Genomic DNA, 24306 nt, shown 5'->3' with positions numbered 1-24306 from the left:
CATGCTCCGCCTTTTATCCGTGTGGGGAAGTGTAATGGAAGTCAGGTGTGTGTGATGGTCAGTAATTGCCTGACCTTACCTGGCCATTGTATTGGGACACGTCAGGTATATGGCCCGGTATTAGTCCGTTTTCTCTCGTTGCGGGCTGTCTGTGAAAAAGTGTTTGTGTTGGAAAAGGGGGAGGGTTGATTTCCTAAATATCCTACCTGGTAGATGGGGTAAAAGTGTTACAGGGAAGGGGAGACTGCATCTCCCTGCCTCCCTCCTGCAATGCCTCTTGGCCACCCTTGGCACTGGGGTCTGTATCTGTAGCCATACCGTCCCCCACTCTTCCTCTGCACTTATCAGATATACCCTATCTGACAATCATGCACTTGCCACTTGTCTGGCTGCACTACCTTTTTGTCTGCACTTTATTTATTTATTCATCCCACTTATTATTTATTCTATTCTCTCCTCTGTCCGCACTTTCCACTTCGAGGGGATTGTGTCCTCCGACGTATTCCACATCTATGACTTGTAATGTCCACAGCTGTGCTGCTTCGGAACACTTTTGGCAGAGGGCTTCCTGCATCGATGGCGTCAAGCCGATGTCCCTCGAGGGCCTCTGTCGAGGGTCGACGTCACCGGATGTTATATATAGGACGCACAATGCCTGTAGCCTCCGTTCCGGTTTTTCCGACAAACGTGTTTGCTTCGGAATCTCAGTGCGCTCAATTCTTCTCTTCGAACGATGTCTTCATCTTCCTCTACTACCCCGAGGTCGGCTTTAAAAAATGTCGAGACTGCAGTTCGAAAAATGTCCATCACGGACCTGCACGACACCTGCCTTTGGTGCCTCGGCGAGAGCCACGCCACCAACGACTGCAATGACTGCCAGTCCCTGATGTCTAAGGCCTTGCGGGAGCGTAAGGGTAAATTGAAGATAGGTAGGGTGTCTAAACCCCGTAAATCGAAGTCCGCTGGGCTTTCGACTGATGACTCGAGGGGTGACTCTCTGCATCGGCGAAAATCCAGGTGGTCTTGGTCTAGGAGTGGTTCCCGCCATTCCTCTGCCTCGTCGAGGCATTCTAGGAAGCGCCTTCCTCGTCGGAGGAGGATTCCGCCAGACAGTTGACCTGTCCCACCAAGTCTTCGTCGCCGGCAGAATGGGATTCATTCCGCCAGCAAATGTTAGTGATTTTTCAGTCGCAAGGCACAGTTCCATCCGCGCCTTCGAAAGAATCCGGCAAGGAACAGCCTCGGACAAGGGTGATAGCCGTTCCAGGTCCTGGTCCTCGACGCCAACGAGACCGTCGAAACCTGTGAGGCCTTCGAAGAAGGCATAGACGCCATCAGCCCTGTGCCCGTCGAAGAACTCTCTCAGGGCTCTGACCTCAAAGAAGTCATTGTCGACGCCGCCGGCGCCTCGGTCGACGCCGATTCCCTAAGCGCCCTCGACACTGTTTGTGGAAGATTTGCCAGAGGTGCCCCTGAGGGCTGTGGAACCTCTGAGGAAGGCTAGCAGTAAGTCTGTGAGGCCTGTTTTTGAGCCCTATTCTGTTCCTCCTCCTAGATTGGATTTTTTCCAGCCTTTGCAAGAAATTTCAGAGGTTGATGAACTGTCTGATCAGGAGATGGATTTTCCTGTGCATCCGGATGTCCCTGATGACCTTTTGTCTGGGCACAGTCAGATGGAGGAACTGCGTCAGTCATTGCATAACGCCAGTGGAATCTTCTTATCTGTGTCTCATGTCAAGGGTGATAGAGTACTTGGGGTGGTCTGCCTCTCCTGTGGCATTTCATCAAGATGATTTGACGGATATCCTGGATCAGGGTCCGTCCACTGACCCGTTGTTGCCGTTTCACATGGCTTTGCAAAGGAGGGTGGCGGCGGCGGCGGCGGCTTGGACTGCTCCTGAGAGTTTGCCGGCTGTTAACAAGTCGCTTCTGAAAAAATATCACCCCGCCAGTAGTGACCCCTGCTACTTATCGGCGCACCCTACTCCGGAGAGTTTGGTGGTGCAGGCGGCCACGGCCACCCGAAGCAGGCTGCGAACCCAACCATCCCTCCTGATAGGGACGACAAGCGCTACGATGGTTGGGTGAGAAAGGTATTTTCTGCTGGGAGTATGGCGTTGAAGTTGCCCAACTCCACTTGTGTCTTGACGAAATTTACACATACTCAGTGGAAATAAGCGTCTTTGGCGGCTGAGCATATTCCTGAAGGGGAGGAAAGGGATGGCTTTCTGGCCCGTGTGCAAGACGGCAAGGATGCTATGTGTGAATCCCTTCAGTCGGGTTTGGACACGGCAGACAGTGTCAGCCGTTCCATGGCTGCGAGCACTGTGATACGCAGATTTGCATGGTTGCGGAAGTCGGTGTTTGCCCCGGATGTGCAATCCCGTCTTCTGAACATGCCCTTTGACGGCGTTTGTTTGGCAGCAAGGCTGACGAGACCCTTGAGAGGTTGCAGACCTCCAAAGCTGCAGCAAAGTCTTTGAGTGCTGCAGTACTACAACCTCCGCCTTTTCGTCCTAGGGGACAGCAATGGAGGGGGGAGGTTCCTTTCTTTACTACTCCTCGTTTGGTAGATCGAGAGGGGCTGCCAGTCAAAGGGGTCATCGAAAAAGTACCCATGGTGGTCGGGGAAATCGTGGTGCCAAAGCCGCTCGGGCTGTTGCTTCTTTGCCATCAGGCACTGCCGCAGCTGCTACATCTTAGTCATGAGGCCATGTCCCATGGTTCGCCGGTTGGGGGCAGACTAGCTCAGCATCTGGGAGAATGGCGTGCCATTACTTCAGATGTCTGGGTTCTGGATACCATAGCCCATGGCTACTGCCTTCCCTTCCTTCAGTGGCCTCACGACAATCCACCGGGGAAGGTCTCTTTGAAGTGTCCGGATCCGCTCCTTGCGCAGGAGATCCTAACCCTGCTGGAGAAAGGCGCCATAGAACTGGTGCCTGTAGCGGAGAGGAACAAGGGATGGTATTCCCCATATTTTTTGATTCCCACGAAATACGTCGGGTTGAGACCCATCATGGACTTGCGTTGGTTGAACAAGCTTCTCCGGAAGGACAAGTTCAAGATGGCTACTCTTTCTCAGGTCCTCCAGGCCCTTCAACTTCAGGATTGGTTGGTGTCTCTCGACCTCACTTTCATGTGCTGATACATCCCAAGCACAGGAAGTATCTGAGGCTTGCGGCTCGCACTTTCAGTTTCGGGTCCTGCCATTCGGTTTGACCTCTGCCCTGAGGGTCTTCACCAAGCTCATGGTAGTGGAGGCAGCGTACCTCAGGCGAGGGGGGAGTTCACGTCTACCCCTACCTGGGCGACGGGCTGATCCGCACGCGCTATCCCGAGCAAGTGGTGGATCATCTCGGTCGTACCTGCCGCACCCTCCACAGGCTGGGCTTCTCCCTGAATTTCAAGAAGTCGCATTTGGCACCTTCCCAACAGCTCCAGTACATCGGTGCTGTGCTAGACATGCCCCTGGGGAAGTGTCCGCCTCCGCAGGTCAGGGCTCATCACGTTGTGCAGATGGTGGAGAAATTTCAAAGTGCCCAGTGTCTCCCGGCTTTCGATTTCCTAAGATTGCTGGGCCTCATGGCATCCTGCATCTTTCTGGTGCCAGAGGCCAAACTACGGATGAGATCTCTGCAATTGGCTCTCAAACTGCAGTTGTACCAGTTCTTGGGCAAGCTGTCGGATCCTGTTCAGATTCCGATCTCGGTCGCACAGGATATTCTGTGGTGGGCTGACGAAAGAAACCTGCTGAAGGGGGAACCGTTTTGGCAACCATGGCCGGAGGTGACGATTGTGATGGATGCTTCCCTCACAGGATGGGGGGGCTCATGCCAACGAGCTGTCCATCAACGGTCGTTGGTCTCCGTCAGAGTCCAGACTCCACATCAACCTGTTAGAGCTGAGAGCCATCAGGCTTGCCCTGAAGGCTTTTCCGCCTACTGTACAGGGGAAAAGTGTTCTGATCATGAAGGACAACACAGTGGCCTTGCATTAACTCAACAAAAAAGGGGGGGCAGGGTCACTCCCGTTGTGCAGGGAGGCGATGCAGCTCTGGTTCTGGGCCATTGAACAAGGTCTTTCGATCTCGGCAGTTCATCTGGCCGGAGACGAAGACGTGGCAGCGGACGCTCTGAGCAGGCAGAGCACAGTCTCTCACGAGTGGGAGTTGGCTCAGGAAGTCCTTCTGGAGATCTTCGCCCTTTGGGGAACCCCGCAAGTGGATCTCTTAGCCACCAGTGTCAACCGCAAGTGCGAGAGATTCTGCTCAAGGGAATTTCCTCCGAGAGGAACCTTGGGAGATGCGTTTGTGGTGGATTGGTCATTCCCGCTGCTGTACGCGTTTCCTCCAGTCCCCGTCATTCCTCAAGTGTTGCGGAGGTTGTCCATCTGCCCTCCACGGCGTCTTCCTTACCGAGAGGATCTGCTCTCGAGGGAGGGCGGGTCAGGTTCTCCATCCAGTGGTCAGGACTCTCAACCTTCACGCTTGGTATCTGAAAGGTTGAGATACAAGGATTGGGACCTCCCGGATGATGTGATGGAGGTGTTGCGTTCGGCCAGGCGGGCAGCAACAAAGTCCCTGGACCGTTGGTGTAAGTTCTGCGACTGGTGCAGGAGACAGAATGTTGATCCTTTCCAATGTTCCATTCCTATGGTTTTGTCTTTTCTACAAGTGTGTACCATTAAGAGTTACCTGGTGGCGCGGTCCATATTTAAGCGCTTGTCTGAAGGGTGTTCTTACTTTAAGATACCTTTGATTTCACAGTTTCTAAAAGGACTGACTAATGTGTTTCCGCCATCCCCTTTCCAGGTGCTGGTTTGGGATTGGAATTTGGTTTTGAAGTTTGATGGGTGCTCCGTTTGAGCCCTTGCACTCTTGTCCTTTGAGACTGTTGTCTTTCAAGACAGTGTTTTTAGTTGAGGTTACTTCCGCTCGCAGAGTGAGTGAGTTGCAGGCACTTTCGGCCAAGCCACCCGTTACTGTTTTCCATAAGGACAGGGTTGTCCTGCGGGCGTGGCCGCCTTTCCTGCAGAAGGTCGTGTCGGATTTTCATTTAAGACAGAAGGTAGTTCTTCCGGCGTATTATCCTCCTTCGCATCCTGGCAAGGATGAGGAGAGGCTCCATAGGTTGGATCCTAGGAGAGCTCTGAGCTTTTACATTTCACGGATGTCCTGGGTCAGAGTGGACGATCAGCTCTTTATCGGTTATGGTGGACACCGGTTGGGCCAGGCTGTTACCAAACAGACCTTGTCCAGGTGGATTATCCTATAATTTACTATTCTATAATTTACTATTTACTATTTCTGAGTGTTACCGTTTGGCGGGCAAGGACCCTCCGGTACGATTACATGCTCACTCTTCTAGGGGCGTGGTTACCTCCACGGCCCTTCAGCGGGGTGTTACTCTTCAGAATATGTGAAGCAGCCACATGGGCTTCTTTACATACTTTTGTCAAGCATTACGCCCTGAATTCAATCCACGGGCAGGATTTGGCCTTTGGTAAGGCGGTTCTTTATTCCGCCATTTGATTGGGTATTCTAAATTTCTAAATTCTTTTCCCACCTCCATAGTTTGGTACTGCTTTGGGAGTCTGTCATAGATGTGGAATACGTCGCAGGACACAATCCCCTCAAAGAACAAGTTACTTACCATATCTGGTAACGTTCTTTCGATGGGATGTTCCTCTGACGTATTCCACATCGGCCTCCTAATCTGCCTCTCTGGAGGAATTCCTATCCGATTGCAGCTTACGTTTCCGCAAGGCTTTCTGCAGTCATACTGGCAGGAGAATGGTGCCACACATTCTTGGGAAAAAACTACAACTGAGGCTACGGGCGTCGTGCGTCCTATATATAACATCCGGTGACGTCGACCCTCGAGGGACATCGGCTCGACGCAGGACGCCCTCTGTCGAAAATGTTCCGAAGCAGCACAGCTGTGGACATTACATGTCATAGACGTGGAATACGTCGGAGGAACATCCCATCAAAAGAACGTTACCAGATATGGTAAGTAACTTGTTCTTCTCCCCCTCCACGTACTTTCACCCTTTTCCTTTTTCCGCGCACTTGCGAGTTCTTAATGTCACTGGGCCTAGTAAGATCGTTTTCTGTTTTCCCCTGTACCCCTCCCTTTGCTTGGTCGCTCTCTGAAACACTTGTGTATGAGCGCAATATAAATAAAATATATCATATCCCCATCTGGTGTCCCACTGCCTGAAGACCCTTCACCCAGGTGATCCTCCCGCACTGGTTCACCCCCAGGAACTGGATCTAAAAGCGATGGCTGTGTCCTGGCCACCTTGATGACAGATCCCCAGGCACTAGTGGGTGAGACATCTTCTGGTTTCTCACACTGTTCTTGTGTGTCGATCGTGCAAGCCTGTGTTAGGGCAATGAGTTCAGCAACTTGTGCTGATCGTACTGATGGGAGCTGAAAAGCCTACAATACTTCAAAGGATGTGCAAACGGCAAAACCTGCCTGTATAATCCCTGTTGAATCTCTAAGACAAGACCCGTCAAGAAAGAGAATGATGTCTGCCTTGGGGAGGGGGATATCCTTGAGGTCTGTTCTTGGTGGTGATACAAGGTCAACCGCTGCAAGGCAGACGTGCGGTTGACCGTCATCAGGTGTAGGCAGGAGGGAGGTACGGTTGAGTGGGGCGCATCTGATGAATGTGATGTTGGTGGCAGAGATGACATTTTTTTCATATGTGGTGAGACGTGCAGCAGATAGTTGTGTTTTACCACTGAGGAGGAGTGTTAATACAGAGTGTGGTACTGCTATGTTTATGTGGAGTGCTAGGGCAATGTTGTCAGCTTTTGTAAGGAGAAGGGCAACGGCAGCTACTGCTCCTAGACATTTGGTAAACGTGGAAGCAACAGGGTCTAACTGTGAGCTAAAATAGGCTTCCAGCGTTTTAGGTCCCTTTGCTTCTGTGTGAGCACGCCTAAGGCATACCCCTCTTTCTCATTACAGAACTGGGTGAAGGATTTAGAGTAGTCAGGAAGGCGGGAGCAATGGAGAGGGCAGTCTTGATTTTGGCAAAGGGTGCGGAAGTGTCAGGAGACCATGTGAGCTTGTCAGGCTGGGAGTCATGTAGCATCTTCTGCATAGGTGCAACTGTGCAGGCATAGTCAAGGATCTTGGGGTGACAAAAATTGCAGCCGCCTTGTATGGCGCGCATGGCGCATTGTAAGATGCAGGACACTGGAGAGGGCGGACAAGGCACCTAGCGCCGTGGGAAATGTGTCCTTGGTAGCGGACTGTAGGTAGGCAGAGCTGCAATTTTGCTTTGTTTACTTTGCAAGCTTTTGCTGCCAGCGCAGTGAGGAGCACTTCGGAGTCGGTGAGAGAGACCTGAAAAGAAGGTGATGCTTAACAGTAGGTCATCCATGTATTGGATCATAGTGAAGCCCCCGGGAAGGTGACATTCTGGAGGTCTTTCTGCAGAATCTGGGAGAAGAGACATGGTGATTCACTAAAGCCCATTGGAAGGGACATGTAGGTGAGCTGACGTCCCTTGTAAGTGAATGCAAAGAGATCATGAGTCATGGTTGATGGGGACTGAGAAAAAGGCATAGGTGAGCTCAATGCAAGTGAACATTTTGGCATGGGGTGGGATACAGTAGAGAATGATCAGCGGGTACGGGACCACTGGATATGAAGGTATTACCACTTATTAAGTTCTCTGGTGCCCTGATCAATGGGGTAAGAGATGACGGGCTTGATTCCTTCCTCTGCTTGAGCCCCTTTTGGATGTAAAAATGAGGTTTATTTCTCTCCAACGGTTCCATTGTTGTCGACACCTAGGTACGCACTGTAGCCAGGCTAGTACTATCAGTCAAATTGCACTCTGTAGGTATACCTTTTGATAGCACAAAAAATATTACACTTGCCTTATGTCCACCGGTTCTTTGGGGAGCAAAGAGGTTTTTTCTAAGTGAAGAACCACTGCTTTATGAAAAAATTAAACTGCTCAAGCACCAATATTTCTGGTTTTAACATAATTCCAAGCCCCAAATAGAGCTCAATTTAAATCCATTTGATCTCACTCACAAAAAGGGCACTGCTCGCTCGACCTAGAGGAATTGCTAGCCTTCCTTGCATAATTTTATTTATTTATTTATTTGAATTTGTAAAGCGCACAAACAGCCCGCAGACATCGAGGCGCTGGAACAGTGGTTAAGCGTGCTTACTTTAGGGTTACATTGAAGCTGCCCTAGAAAAATACTTGAAAACAATTAGGTAGTTACAGGTTACAGTGCGTTGCAGGAAGGTTTTGAGAGTTCAGACAAAGAGGTTAGTTTTGATGGCTTTGCGGAATACAGTGTGGGATTCAATGGCTCTGAGGTGCGGAGGGAGCGCATTCCAGAGGGTGGGGGCAACTGATGGGAAGCTGGAGCCGCCCGCACGCGCTTTGTGAGTCCTAGGGACAGACAGAAGGTTAGAGTATTGTAGTCTAGATGGTTTTTGAGAGATGGGTTTGGTAATCCTGCGGCTTAGGTAAGGGGGAGCAAGGTCATGGAGACATTTGTGAGTTAAGGCCAAGGCTTTGAAGATAATTCTTTGCTTGACAGGAAGCCAGTGGACTTGTCTTCTGAGTTCAGAGATATGGTCTTTGCGTGAGAGGCCTGTGGCAGCTCTGAGCGCGTTATTCTGAACAGTTTGGAGTTTGGCTATATTCTTGGCAGTGGTACCAATGAATAAGGCATTACAGTAGTCGAGTCTCGAACCAATGATGGCTCTAGCGATGGTGAGACAGTTTTGTTGGGTCAGGAATGGTCTGGTGGCATTGATGAGTTTGGAGTAGTAGGCGGATGTGGAGGTTATGGCGTTGACCTGTTTATTCATGGACATGTCAGGTTCAAGGTACACTCCAAGGGTTTTGATGGACTGGGAGACGGTGATGGGGATACTGTCTATGACGAAGGAGGAGTACTGTTTGTTTAGTTTATTTAGGGTGGACGGTGAGCCAACCAGCAGGAGCTCAGTTTTGTCACTGTTAAGGCAGAGCCAGTTTTCTGCCATCCAGGTTTGAATTGTTGAGTAGATTGCGTTTAAGGTATTTTGGTCAGATGTGTAGTCACCTGAGAGGGGGATAAGTACCTGGGTGTCATCCGCATAGTTAGTATACGAGATGCCCATGGAGTCAAGGATTTTGAACAGGGGCCTTGTAAAGAGGTTGTAGAGGGTGGGGGCCGTGCATGAGCCTTGCGGGACGCCACACTTGATGGTGCTGGGGTCGGCAGAAGAGGAGTCTGAGAAGACCTTCATAGATCTGTCCTTCAAGAATGATTCTATCCATTTGCAGGCATTGTCTGAGAAGTTCGCTATTGATGATAGATGCTGGCAGAGAGTTTTGTGGTTGACTAGGTCAAATGCTGCCGATAGGTCGAGGAGCAAGAGGAGAGCAGGCTTTCCTGAGTCCCTAAGGTCATCAATTTGATTCTTCAGGTCAAGGAGAGCTGTTTCAGTTCCATGCCGTGGCCTGAACCCTGATTGCCTAAGGCCAAGGAGATGGTTGTCCTCTAGAAATTTCTGTATTTGCAGGTAGGCTGCTTTATCCAGAATTTTCAGTAGGAAGGGGACAGTGGTGATTGGCCTGTAGTTTGTTGGGATGGCTGGATCAAGTGAGGGTTTTTTGAGGAGCGGGCGAACCCAGGCTTCCTTTAGACTTAGTGGGACTTCACCAGAGTGAAAGGAGGCATTGATGAAAGCGGCTATGATAGGGGCTAATGAGGGGGCACAGTCTTTAATTACTTGCGCTGGGCATACATCCCCCTTGCAATTGGATGGTTTGATGGTATGGAGGAGAGAGATGACCTCTGGGACACTTATGTCTCTGAAATCGAACTGGGGGGAGGGGTTAGGAGGCTTGGTTGGTGGAGTGGAATGACTGCTGGTTATTAGCTTGGATATCTCCTTTTGGTGGTTGAGTATTTTGGTTTGTAGGGTTTCAAGTTTATTAAGCATTGCAGATTGGATGGCATTGCACCAGGATCCATCCTTCACTATTGGAGAGGGTGGAGAAGGGGGTGTCTCCAGTTCTCTGAATATGGAGAAGATTTCGCGGCTTCTTGATTTGGCAGAGGAGATTCTGGCATTGAATGACGTTGCCTTAGCTTCAGTAATGGCAGCTTTGTAGCGTTTAGAGGAGGTTTTGAATGCTACAAGGGTGGCTTCTGATGGGTTATTGCGCCAGGTGGTCAGTGCCGCTCGTTTTTTCCCTCGCATCTGTAAGAGGTCCTGGGTAAACCAGGCATTGCAGTGTTTATTTTTCTTTTCTTTTTTAAGAGTGAGGGGAGCTACCACATTAACGGCATGGGAGAGGACCCTTTTGAAGTCGTTGGCGAGGGTAACTGGGTCATTCACGAAAGGGGGAAGCAGTGCAGGTACATTGAGGTGCTGAGAGAGGTTGTCGTGGGTGAGGAGTTTGGCGCTGCGCGTGAGGGCGGCAGGGAGAGGTGTAGTGGGAGGTTGAGAGTTTCTAGAGGTGTTGATGTTGAAGGAGATGAGATGGTGATCGGTCCATGGCAGAGGAGTGATTAGGGTGGGGCTGATAATCTGAGATGTAGTTCCAAAATCAACGTTGGGGGTGGATTTTGGGAGGTCACCCTACTATGGTGAACAGGCAGAAGCTAGGGACTAGTGTTAGGTAGATTTTCATTTTTAAATGAAATTCCCTTCAAATGCGAGTCCCCCAGCACTTTTTGCTGGACCACTGGATTTTGTGTCAGTTCTCCTGAGTGAGTGGGAACCTTTGTCTGCACTCACTCATTCTCTTACCCTATCTTTGGAATACTTTTGTATTTCTATTTATACCTTTTTCTTGGAGACTTGCTTTCCTCCAAGTTTTATTACATCCGTCTTTGACTTTTGCAGCACACAGCACTGTCTTTGCAGTGTTGCTGGGAGTCTGTTGGGCTTCCCTTTTTATATTCTGTTATTTTCCTTGTACGAACAAATGTTCCCAAGGGCATGGGGATATTTAGTACCCTTGCTATCTTTTCTATTGTGAGATCAGAACACCCCGCCTTATGTGGACTGCTGAGGGGCTACACTGTATCCCTTTCCTCACTGCTCCTGTAACTCTTTGGTTACAGTGACCAGCTAATCTGAATGGCTGTTGGCAGTGGTTTTATCCTAACTACCTTTGTGCAGTTTTTACTCCCAGGCTGTACAGACAGCCGCAGTAGTGCACAGAAGGGTCACCATTGACCCAAAACGGTGACAGTGTTATTTTTTCGATGGCTTGTCCCTTTTTCTGCCCTGCTGGGTGGGGGAGGTCCTGGTGTGACTTGTCTTTGCTGAAACCTTTTGTGAAGCCCACCAAGGGGCCCGTGTGTCTCGGAGGACAGGAAGCCTGGGAGGACTCTGAAACTCTGCTGTTATTTGTCTTCTGCTATATCTGCCTGGAACCAGTTACAACTGGGAGGCTGGGTGTCCTAAAAGGACAGCCACCACCCACAGTTTGAGTGGTGCATGTGTGCTGATTGGCTGGGTTCCTGCATAAGAGGCATGGATCCTGAGGCTTAAGACAAGCTGACCACTGGAACTGAAAAAACGATGAAGATGCGAGATATCCGCAGATGCCTTCTGAGTAATCTCTGCTGTCTGGCCCCTTCTTCCAACAGTTAGGAGAGCCCCCAAAAAGGATGACTCTCTCCCTTGGTGGGTCCAATCTCAAGACAACCTGCATTTCGAGCCATCCCACGACAAGCTGTGACCTTCCCTGGCTGCAAACTGCCAATACCATGGTACCCATGGCCATTGTGCAGTGAATTGTCTTCTGAAGATTTAATCCTCCCAAAACTTTAAACTACTTCCGGACCTCCAGAGGCAAGCCCCTCACCAGAGTGCTGGACTGAGAAAGCGAGACGAATCGGCTGGATGGTAACCGTTCTTCATTGGTGCTTGCCAAAGGGTGCACATATCACAGAGCCATGAGGAATCCTTTGCCTGGAGCCTCTTTACTTGAATGCTGCTGCGAGATCCATTCCAGTGTCCCTTCTTTCATCTGCCTGACCAAGAATCTGGTCACCGGATCTGCTGCTGCATCGTGGTAGCATTATGCTACATCCTCTTCTTCACTTGTAAGGTACTGTGAGACTCTTTGCAGAACTTACCTAGAGTTTCGTCGCTGCTCCTGTGTTGCTGGAGTGCTGTTAGATGTGTTTGGGAGTTCGCTCATACACGTTTACCCAGGCTTAACACCTGTGTGCATACAGGGAGCCTTCTCTGAAGTCCCTGACTCGATTCCCCAACAAAGAGTGTCAGTTACTTGCTACTGAAGACTTTCTCTGGAAACTTTGGACTCTCTACAGCTTGTGCATGCATGTTTGACCCTCCAATCTGACCCTGAGACTCTCATACCTAGATAGGGATGGACTTCTAAATCCTTAGGCCTCTGTGAAATTATTACTAACATGTACCTTCTTTATGCTGGTTTTGTTTCATTTATTTGTATCTGAAACAGATATTGCCAAAGTGTTTTACTTACATTTGAATTGCTTACTGTCATTCTAAAGGTATTACAAAAGTGATTTACTTACTGTAAAGATTGCATTAGTTCTAAAGTTACTTATTGTGTGTTATAGTACTTACCTTTCTGAAGAATCACAGTTACCTTAGTGTATATATAACATAAACCATTATTTGTATGTAACTTATAGTGTTAGTGTTTCTTTGGCCTATGTGTATTGTAAGGAAGGCATGGCATAAAACAGTGAAGACAGACAAAAGTGATCACACTCAAGGGCGCTTATTGAACTTCATTGGGTTGGTTGAACGCATATCTAAACCTAAATCTAAAGATGGGACAGGCTACGGCCATCAAATAATAACGCAGTCCTAGTCGAGTCTGTCAAAAATAAAAGGGCCTAAACTAATAAACCTATTGTCAATCCTAACTACTAAATACAAAATGATGTGGGACGATAGTGTATGCAAAAAGATAAGTGTTCAATGAATAATATGTCAGGATAGTTGAGCAGTTGGCTTCCCTTCCCTGCGTTTTCAACATTGGGCAAGGCAGCATGTTCGAGCTTCGGACACACTCTGGCTTCTCTGCCACAAGGATACAGTTCAAAGCCCAGGTATCGGGGCCTTTTGCCAAAGGCTCCTTTCCAATAACAGTCTTTTACTGCAGAGGGCCTGTCCTTTTAACAAGCACCAAAGTTCCTTTCTTATACGGATTGTCACACGTACAAGTTCTCGTTTCCAACATTCATCATGGGTCTCCCTCCTTCAGGCTTGGACCCATTTTTACCACAATGTTCACAACTGGTCTCCCTCATTCGAGCTCGGATCCCTTTAGCACAATATTCACATTTGGTCTCCTTCGTTCAGGCCCGGACCATGCAATCTCACTTTCTACGTTTTCCTCTTTATATCAAAATCAAAGACTTTCGAAAGTGTGATGGGTTTTGCCTCAACCGTCGCCAGAGGACTGCTTCGATTCACTTCACATAATGTTCTTACTTTCGTTTCTGCCACTTCTTGGCTGGATACCTTTTAAAGGGACCTTCGACTGAGCACCCACGCGGCACTGGACCACTGGTATTGTATCTTTCTTCTGTAAATGTTCAAACATCCATCAACAAATAAGTTTTCCTCAAGTCTTTCATCACAAGCGTTTCAATCTTTTTCCTTGCGCTCTTTATACAATGTTGCCGCTTTCAACCTTGACTTCAACACAGTCTGGTCTTGCATTGGTCTGCCCAACTCACCGGCTGTGTTGATCTCTCAGGCACTGCTTTAATCTTGGAGCCAAGGACGGTACCACAGAGACTGCTGATTCTCCTTGACTCGGTCAGCCTTGCAGGAGGGCGTTGGGTATCTCTGACACACAATACAGGATTCTGCAGTTTGGCTCCCGTACCGTATGCTTTCAAAATTGCAGGTTTCTGGAAAGTAATGTTTTCTCGCCGAAAAAGTAAATCTCCCTTCTTGCTTACCCCTCTTGGTTTGCCGTCTTTCTTCCCTCGTTCAGCTACCATCAGAAAAGTACTGTTCCTTTGTGTGCTTTGCCTCGCTCAGAGTGTTCTCCGGTGCTCCGCCTTTTATCCATGTGTGTGGGGAAGTTTAATGGAAGTTGAGTGTGAATGATTTCCATTGATTGCCTGACCATAGTAGTGGAACATGTCAGGTACACAGCTTGGGCGTGAGTCTGTTTTCTCCTAGAGCAGGCTGTACGTGTGAACGTGTTCATGCAGGAAAAAGGGGCGGGGTAGAGTTTCCATATATCCTATTTGGTAGGATGGGGTAAAGGTGTTGCAGGAAAGAGGGATTCCGCGTCTTGCCGTCAGGTGTCCCTCTCCCTGAAGACCCCTCACACAGGTGATCCTCCCGCACTGGTCCACCCCAGGATCCAAAAGCGTTGGCCGTGTCCTGGCCACCTGGATGAGTTATCCCCGGGGACTAGCGGGTGAGACACCTTCTGGTTTCTCACAGTATACTCTTAAGTTCTTTGTACCTCCTTACAGCCCTCCCTTCTTAGATAATCCTGGCTACTCAGCCATTGCTACCTACAAAACCTGTGTGGTTCAGGCTATACTAAGAGTTGGAGCCCTGTGTCCCAAGTGTGAGTCTTCTAAAGTCCTACCTAAGGTGGCTTTTTGTAAAACTCCCCAACAACTAGCAAAACCCAGTCAAGGTAATGGAGCAGCGTGGGAAGGCGTAGTCTCAGGAGGGCTTTCAGAGTGGTATAGGGCTACAATGAGTCCACACAGAAAAACACCAATAATTCAAGTTAGACCGGTAAGTACAAAAATATGCAATGATTTATTAGGCATTTTAAAATACACACTAAGCAAGTTCAAGCTCTAGTGAAATATTTTCACACAATTAATATAAAACAGACATACACATTCACCTTTAGGAGAAGAAATCATATACTTTAATATATATTTGTGGGAGTGTGTTTGTATGTTCAAGGTTGGCCCAAGGTCGGCATGACAGTCTGGGGGCGTACTGGCGATAGTGAAATTTAAACGATCCCACCAGTTCGTCCTGCACAGGGCGGGGTCCGGCCATGTGCTATCGGTATAGGCGATTTCGGGAGATTGCCGATTTTGCGACTTTTCCAAAAATAGTAAGTTAGGACGCAAGGTTGGCATACCAGTTTGGGGTGTACTGGCGATAGTGAAATTTCACCAAACCCAACCATTCAGCCTGCACAGGGGTGGAGCAGGTCCATCCCTGTGCTATCAGTATAGGCGATTAAGGGAGATTGCTAATTTTGTAATTTTTCCGAAATAGGAAGTTGCAACACAATTAAATATACACAAGGCAGACCCCCCACGCGCATGTCAGCTACAGACCCGGGCAATGCCAGGTGGTACCACTAGTACTTTAATAACTAGTGAAACACCGGTAAGTACTTGTATGCATGAAATTTAGTATAGAATGGGAGATGATTTCCTCAGAAAAACTGGCCTGGGACCATTTCCATGTGGCAAGGGAAAAGCAGATGCATCCTGATCCTGGGGGTGGTGTTCTGCAGGAGGATCATTTGGGGGGCAAGGGGAGCAGGTCAGGAGGAATCGGAAAATCCCTTTAATAACTTCCCCAAAGACCCTACCATCTTAATGGCTTACTGGAAAATTGAGACTGTTAAAGGAAATGGTAATGTGCACATTGGGGACTTCAAGCCTGGGAATACCCTGGGAAGACACCCTCCGGTGCAGACCATAGACAGCAGTAGTGGGAAGTGGAGTAATTGAAGTAACTCCATGTTGCAGCAGAAGTTGAAGGAAAGCAGAGACACCAGATCTGCTATGATTTGCAGATTGAATGCCGGTTCTGGGAGGGTATCTACCTTCAAAGACCTTGAATGCAGAGCTTGTACAGCGGGAAGCGTTAGGTTGAAAGGCTTTTCCCATTGTTAAGTGAGCTCCGTTGGCAGACTAGCACCGGAGTGTTCATGCTCCTTTCCCGACTGGTGTAGGCTGCGGGGAGCGAAAGTAGCAGATTGCCGGGCAGAGCGCAGCAGAGAAGCAAAAGACCCGGAGACAGCAGAGCAAGCAGATGCGTATACGATACCCGGCGAGTTCACTAGTGGTTTGTGACCCCGAAAGGCTGCATGATCGACTGCTGGCCCAATCTAAGACTTTTGAATACCGAACTGACGTAAAGATGCTAAAGTGTCAGAATAAGAACTTTGGGGGCAAACGAGAAAGGTATCCGATAGCACAGCGAGTAGAGCGCTCGCTTTGACATTTGTGCAGAGCCTGCCAATGCAGCTTCGAATCCTGGCAGGGCCAAACTCAGCCTTTCATCCTTCCGAGGTCGATAAATGAGCACCACACACCCTGGTTAATAATAAGCAGTGGGTAATAGTAACTATTTTATTATCATGGTACTTGTAAAGGTCAGTCATTTCCAAAGTCAAGAGAGGGCAATATTGGAAGAAGCAAATAAGAACTATTTTTTGCCAAAGCCAAAAGAGGGCAATATCAAAGCATGTTTATAACAACCAACATTGCCAAAGCCAAGAGAGGTCAGTTAAGAAACACGTTGTCTGTAAACCTTATTGTCAACCTTAAAACGAGCATTGGCTAAGCCAGAGAAGAGCCAGTTTGCGCAAAAGCCATTATCAGCATTTGGTTAAAATAAAAGTGTGAAAACAAGAGCGGCAGGAGAGCTGCCTTGCTGATAGAAAGGATTCAGGAAGAGAGGAGTATAACCTGAATTGCATGTAGCAATCACAAGTGTGGAACAAACAGCACCAATGTGTTCATGTCTTCCCAGAAAAAGTAGTCAAACTTGATGTTGTGGAAAAATCTAAAGACTTTGCTAAGTTGTTTGACGTACACTTTACCACAGACGTACTTGTAGTAGTGTCAGAGGTTGTGATTGGTCCTGGCAGGCGAGTATACCAGGGCAGGGGACTTTGTAGTGGTAGACCTAGGTGAGTGGACCAGGTAGAACTCATTGAAGTACTGTGTTGTGATTAAAGAGTGTGAAGAAGTGGCAAGACCGCTAAAGTATATTGTGATCTGTTGTGGAACCATTCTCACAAAATAATTTATGTTGATACAGATGAACTGTGGATATATTATTATTTTCAAAGAAGAAGTTGTATTGAACTCTCTGCTTCAAGTTGAGGGAAAAAGACTTGCTGAATATTTTGTACTCTTGGTCAAGTTTGAGTGATCGACTTTCTGGAGCCTGGAGAACCTTATCATTAGACCTTTGTTGCGAGACAGAACCTTTATATTTTGAACTGTTGATTCAAAATCCTGTTTGAATCTGGGGAAGGGGATCTCAGCCGGGTTACAAGGAGAACAGTTATCAGGTTTATACTGTTATGTTTGAATTGTCAAAATTACCTTGTTAAGTTTGTTGTATGAATAAGTGTGAGGGAAAAATTCCTTTTGTTAGCGTGTTTCCTTTAGTTTATTTTGATAGGCAGGGAAACTCTAGTCACAGTAGGCATAGTGAGGCGTTTGTCAAACCCCTTTTTTAGTTAATAAAATGGCATTTTATGAAACACCTCTACAAAGTTGTCTGCCCTCACAGTCCCCTAACACTAATGTGTCCAACCCTAATATGATTTGGAAGCCTAATGTCACCAGTTCCAAAGTTATATTTCATAGGTCGGTTTATTAAGAGATTGAAGGATGCCAGTGATTATATAATCACAAAGTCAAAAAGGTAAGTAAAGTTCAGGTAAGTAAATCGACTCCATCGTAGTCACTAGGATAGGAATATGAAGGAATCCTTGACTAGCCCCGCACTGACCAAAGCAAGGAGAACAGGTGGGCACAGAAACACATAGGTTAACTTTACCCCCTTACTTTGATTTCTCTAGAAACCATTGCTGAGGTTCTGGAATCCGTTGCGGACAGAGTCTTCTATGCTTTGTCTGGTCAAGGAAGGCCCAGTGGTCGCTGGTGCATAGGTCACTTTCGAATGTGGTATTTAGTTTCGGTTGGTCGTGGTGCTTCGGAATCGGTTCCATACACCTTCCAGCTGAACTCCCAAATGAAAAAAAGATTGAGTTCTGCAATCCCGGCGACCTCAGGACACCCTTAGAAGGCCAAGAAGACTGTAACGGGATTCCCCACCGTCAGATGGCGACAGGCGATCTTCCATGGACAACCAAAGGAGTAGGTCCTACACAGCTTTCGTTGATGTAAGAAGGCTGAAAATGCAGGTGCAGGCGTTTTGTTGTACAAGTAGAAGATCATCCAAGTTCCAAGGATGCACTCGGAACGGTGACAGCTGCAGTGAATTAACCCTGGAGAGAGCTGGCAAGTCCACTGCTTGGTTCAGGGACACCTCCAAAGGCTCAGAAGGAGCAGGGGTTGAGTCTGGTTGTGCCCTCTGGTCCAGAGGTCGAAGCACTGACAAGGGTCTTACTGAGACCAGTTTCCCCATAGGAATGAGCAAAAGGATAAGGGAAGTAAAGCAGAAGGCTTTACTGACATGCAGAAAGTCAGGACATGGTTCAAAGCAAAATGAAAGGGGTGTCCCATCAAAGTCTTATCAGAGGAAAGTAGCAAAAAGAAAATCTTTCCTTACACTGAGCAGCACAAGTAGGTTCAGACGTAGCTGAATCTTATTTTATTCTTTCAGAGCCTACTTCAGATAGTACTCGCATAACTATCTTGCATGCTTTATCACATTTTGGGATCATTGCCCTCCTCCGGTGGGCAGTTTGAGTCTTTGAACAGATGAAATGGATGGAAAATGACTGGCCTTTTTTCAAAGCCAATTGGAGATTCCATTTTGAATAAGGCCATGTCAACAACCTCCTCATTTATAATCCATTATTTTAGCAACTGATGTTTCAATAGGATTAGCAGAGAAACCGTTTTTAGAGTTATAACTTTAAGAACAAGTGAGTGCTTCAGGGCTTTGATTAATGATTTAAACAAGAAGCCCTGATGTTTAATGCAGAACATGAAGGTGCTGCATATGCTTTTGGCTTCCTGGATAGGATCAATTGCTTCATAAAGCTGAGTCACTGAGATGGTTTAAGCAGGTTTCAAAGGACAGTTATGTAGCTTGGCATCAGTAAAGTCAGGAATAAGCTCACAAGGATTAATAAAGGAAAACCATCTCAATCCCTTTGGTCTGAGGAATGTCTGAAGGCAGTATAGGATTACATTTCAAACACTGTTGCTGTTATAACCTCTGCTTGTCTCTTGATCCTTGAAGAGAGAAATGCAATTCGAAATTTGATGGGGTGTGTGACGAATTGAGGGAATTCATCCCTTCTCCCCAACGGGGAGCCCCGCCCCTCTACCCCCCATTGAGGCTCTGGCAGTGAGCCAGCTCCGCAACACCCTCCCTAGGAGTCAAGGCAAGTGGGACCTCCCTAGGAGAGACTCCCCCTTAGGGGACAGGGAACTCCCTAAAGCCAGGCACACTGGCCTACTTGGTATGCTCTAAATTACCAGAACGTTTTAATTACCAAGACTCTGACGAAGAAACACCTAGTAGACGCCTTTATTTTATGGAAAGAGGTCCCTTTAAATCAAATTATCCAATCCCCTGGGCAAGTACATTGATTAATGTGCACTCTAGAAGCTCCAGAGAGAGAAGGGAGAAGAGAGAGAACGCATATGCAGGCCTGTGAAGGCGCCAAGCTGTGCAACACCTGGATAAGGTGCATGCCAGGAAGCACGTGTTTTTAAAACTTGCTTGATACTGAAGAGCGGGACGCCAGAGCTGCAGTGAACCCGAAGCTCCAGAAACTGATAAGGCAGGAGCTCGGACAATGGTAGTGGTAGGACCATGAAGGAGGATACGTGGTGGATAGCTGGTCCACAAACCATTGCCGATATCACTGCCAATATAGAGCCCCACAGGGTGTCGGGTCATGCAACAGAGCACCGGGATAACGCTAGGAAACGAAAGACCGTGAGGAGAGAAACGCCAGCGAAGATGAGGCAGCAGCGGTTCATAACAGGAGAGAAGGTCCCTGAGGAACAGGGCTCCCAAAGACATTCTCCTTCAGAAATGAAGGTAATGGAAAGGACAGGATGCCCTAGAGAATCACTGTACCGTACAAGCAACTCATCTCAGTAGAAGCCGTGAGATGAAGTTAACCTTGAAACAAATTAACTCAGAATGTTGTGAAACAAGAGAAATAATTATTGAAAATCTGAGTAATGAGAGAGAACAGCGGATATCAATATCCTGGGAAAAGGGGAAAGTATCGCGATTTTCTATGTTATAAAATAATACCAAAGAGAGAATGTTATGAGCCCGAGTTTAGAGGAACTAGACAATTGAGCAATGTACAAAGTCAAGTAAGTCAAAACAAGCCGAACTGTAATTGCAATTGCCCCAGAGGGGAAAACCTATCAGTAATAATAGTACCTTTCAATGATACGCTGAGACCAACAACCTCAGACAAACAACCCGGAATCTAGATCTTATAAAAGATTCCCAAAAGGGATTCCTATAGAGGAGTTAAAACTCAATAGCTCATTTGAAGAACTAGATAAGCTGATCCAAGAAGTCAAGAGAAACTTTATGAAGATTGTCTTAAAAAAAATACTACATACTGGTACTTGAAGTACCTTAAGGAGTAGGGAGTCATTCTCCTGACCTACATTCGTTTTCATAGTAGTAGGGACAGTTAGCGTAGTTTTAGACAGCGGATTGATTTCTTTGGACATTCACGGCTGACTGACGAGTACCTTAGTAACATAGGTAGGAACCACCCATAGTAATAGGGAAAGGTAGGCTTTGTAGTGTTACTTTAATAAAATATTGTAAATCATGTCTTCTGAGAGTTTGTGTCCTCCTTCTGACTTACCAGAGGTGCCAGCCAGCCTTTCTGTTTTTTTAGGGGTTGAACTCGTACAATTAATGATGTTAAGGCGGCTTATCAACACCTATAGTTTAGTGGGCAGAGTTGCCTTAGTTTGCCTGTTTTCTCTGATTCTGCAGATAGTTTGCTTGTTTGTCTACACTTTTGTATGGGCCTAGATCCAATTCGATTCTCCTCTAACATTCCCAGATTGGTTGATAGACCATCCATGTCAAAGAATGCATCACTATTTTATTTGAATTCCTTGCACCATGCCACCTCCACATTGGGACAAAGGTATTATGGCAGCCTTTTGTGAATTATAGGGAATCTTAAATAATCATGGTAGCGCAAGAGCATGGTGACTCGCATCCCCAACATTTTTCGAGAAGCATATCTTTCATATATAGTGCCATCTGTAAATGGTGTGTGAAATTGGGCCTGGCCTTCCATTGAGGGGAGGAAACATCGGGGATAATGAAAACCCATATTTTATTTCCCAAAAACCCATGAGGGCCCAGTCATCCATGTTCCCACTATTATTGCTGTACCTCAGTTTATACACAGCTCTTCTTGTGCATCCCAGCCCAGCCATTACACCCCAGCTCTGACATGCATTTGTTGCAAGGGCTTCAGTACTGGGATCTACACACTGCTATGTGTGTGGGTTGATTTGACACCAAAACATGAGAACTTTGCTATACAGCCTGCATCCATTTTGTCTCCAATTTAAAATTGTAATGGACCCTTCCCTCTCTTTGCAGCCTGCAGGACATTCAGCGTGGCCGGGCCGCTTCACAATCCCGTACACTCACCCTGCCCTCTGCTCTCCAGTTTGCCAGCTCACTGCTCCTTCCACGTGGCCCCATCCATGAAGCTTCCAATTTTGAAGACACCTCAGAAGGTGCAGTGCACTACTTCGTTGACGAGAGTGGTGAGTTAGAAACAAGAGCTGCATGTGTTCAATATTAGCTCTGACTTATAACAGTGGGCATAATTCTTCCTGGATTATTACAAAATTCTTCTCTTCATGTGTTTATGCCTTGCTTCCCTTTCCATGCTCATATTATCGTGTTTGCTCCCTCAGGAGTCCGGCGCTCATACACATTTGGAGTCGCAGGTGGGGGCTACGAGAACCCTATGGCACAACAGGCCAATGCAGATCACGCCAATAATAGTGCATGGTGCGTATATGAACAGATGTATACCTCTTTGAGCCCCAAGTCTCACTGGTGGCATTAGCTGCTTGGTGCAGATGAGCTCTAATTTCAGTAGGTCTGTTGGGGTGACCCCATAAAAAAAGCACCACCTCTTTATTCAGTTTATTTTGTACATTAACTGTTCATCACTCACAAGCCCTTTTTCCTTTGATACCCATCATTCATCTTTCTCACTGAGCAGTTAAATTTGTTATGTTTGGAAATGTGTGCTTTTCAGTGCTAAGCACATACTGTAATACCTTTCTGCTTAACACTGACCTCCTTAAAGATTCATGCTGATCCTGTAATCCTTCCAGCACCCAACATGCACCCTCTCATCCCTGGAGTTCCTGTTGACCTTACGGTGCATCTTGGGCATTATTGACCAGGCACTCTTTAATTCCTCTAATATGAGCCGCCATCTTTAATTAAACCTTTGCTGAATCCGAAATACATTCACGTGTCACTGCATTGCTTACTGTACCTCCAAATCCATGGACGATCAGGAATGCTCTGCATGCAACATCTGGTCCCATCATGTGCCTTCTGAATCCTCCCAAGCCCATGCTTTTGTTCCCTGTAATCCTTACGAGTTTGCATGCAACTCTTAAGTCTTTACTTTACCAAACCCTCACACAGTCAAATTCATATGATATGTTATGGGCAAGCTTGTGACCAGTGTAATATTACCATACTTGCACAATCACAGCTCTGCTCCAAATACAAATGTAATACCTTTTGTCATTAATCCATGCTATCACATCTTGTCATTGTCCTCTCCCTATATCCAATGCATACTTTTGATTAGCTCTCAGGGCTAAAGCACTTCATTAGGGCAACACTAAGAATGCATTCTGTGGCTTTTACCCAATTACCTCTCACTCTTTGCCCTGCTATAACTGTAACTTTGTAAGCAATTCAATGCTCCGCTCTCTCAACCTATCTGGTCTCTGACAAAATGTATGCCGCTGAGGCATTGGGACTCACTATCATATAGAGGCAGCTTGATATGCCCAGCTTTTTCCAATGTGCACAACCTTTCTGTTACCTGACTGCAAATCTGTACCTTCGGTGCCTGTCCAAGGCTGCCTTTCATTTAGAGGATTGTTCTCAACCCTCTTCCTCCACACACCTGAGCTCGCCTGGTAATGTGTTTCCTGCCTCTTCTTCCCTTTTAGTAATAACATGCTTTTTGCAGTGTTTCTGTTCCAGATTTATTTATGATTCTTTTCCACTCTTTTTACTTCTTGTGTTTCTTAGGGACCGTCACTCCCACTCGTCCAGTTTTAATTCTGCTGATGTGCCAGAAGGAACACCAGCCCTGTCGCTGCTACAGCCAAGGAACCCTGTTGGCGTGCGGGTTCCTATGGAGATCCCAGAGGTAAGAAATAGAATGTATCTGGTAGTCTGAAGCGGTAATCACTGGACAATCAAGAAACCTGGACACTGTGAAATAGATTGCGAAAGGGAAACAACGCTGTTTTTTTGTACAGTGCCATATAACTACTTTTTTATGTGTGCCCCAGGTATCCACTTGGTATCGTTTTAACCAAATCACTAGTCCTTGGCTTTTCTTGTAAATAGCCAGGTTTTACAGTGTTTCTCAGGCAGAGGTGGTTTTGCAGGGATCAGATTCTTGAAGTGACGAAGTTCCACAGTTTTGTCACAGTTGGGGAAATTTGTGCGCAGCCCTCTAGTAAGGGATATGTACCCTATCTTACCTAGTTGTAGAAAAGTGTGCCAACCAAATGGAACGGCCAAACTCTCTTTTGGCAAGTCAACAGAGCAGTAAGGCTTAATTTCAGGAGGGAGGAAGGCTAGCAGAAGGTCCAATTATTCCCAAATGTCACCACAAAAGAATATACCAAGTTGGTATACTGAAAGGCCCTAAATGGAATACTAAGGTTATGAAAAATAAGTCCTCGGCTGAACCTGCACACAGCAGAGCATATTGTAGATATAAAAACAATAGATAACCAATTAATGCCCAACTCAATCTTTACCCTATAATGCAAGCCCAGTGTTTTGTGAAAGACACTACATATAGACTTTTAGGGGTGGTTCAGACACTTCTCGTGTTTGTATTTCTTGTGAATACCTGGGCATACTCCTGCATCATTGCAGCTGCATTGAACAGTTGTGAAAATTGTGCATTATCAGTGTTTGCTCTTTCACTAAGGAGTAGTATTAAGCAATAATTCCTATCTTTGTGGATTATAGGGCCATTTGTTTTGGGCCTTCACTTTTTGCTTCCCCTTTAGCCCCCTTTATTTCTTTGGATCACTGACTTTTTTTTGGTGACTAAAAATACTTCTCCTGAAGTGGGCAAACA

The 24306-nt window shown here is 47.0% G+C and overlaps 1 protein-coding gene across 2 annotated transcripts in view; it reads left to right on the top strand.

Annotated features, from left to right (window-relative positions):
- PCNX3 (pecanex 3) overlaps positions 1–24306 on the top strand; it is a 1956057-nt gene that overhangs the window by 578488 nt on the left and 1353263 nt on the right. For both annotated transcript variants that reach the window (XM_069644841.1, XM_069644840.1), the window contains 3 exons: positions 21540–21709; positions 21863–21959; positions 23235–23355. In XM_069644841.1, coding sequence (XP_069500942.1) covers positions 21540–21709; positions 21863–21959; positions 23235–23355 — 388 coding nt within the window. The remainder of the gene's footprint in view (positions 1–21539; positions 21710–21862; positions 21960–23234; positions 23356–24306) is intronic.

Source organism: Ambystoma mexicanum, chromosome 2p, assembly GCF_040938575.1.
Source record: "Ambystoma mexicanum isolate Mex_15411 chromosome 2p, UKY_AmexF1_1, whole genome shotgun sequence".
In the NCBI taxonomy this organism is placed as follows: Eukaryota; Metazoa; Chordata; class Amphibia; order Caudata; family Ambystomatidae; genus Ambystoma; species Ambystoma mexicanum.
Note: the sequence above shows the minus strand (reverse complement) of the source record. Positions and strands in the feature narration are given on the sequence as shown.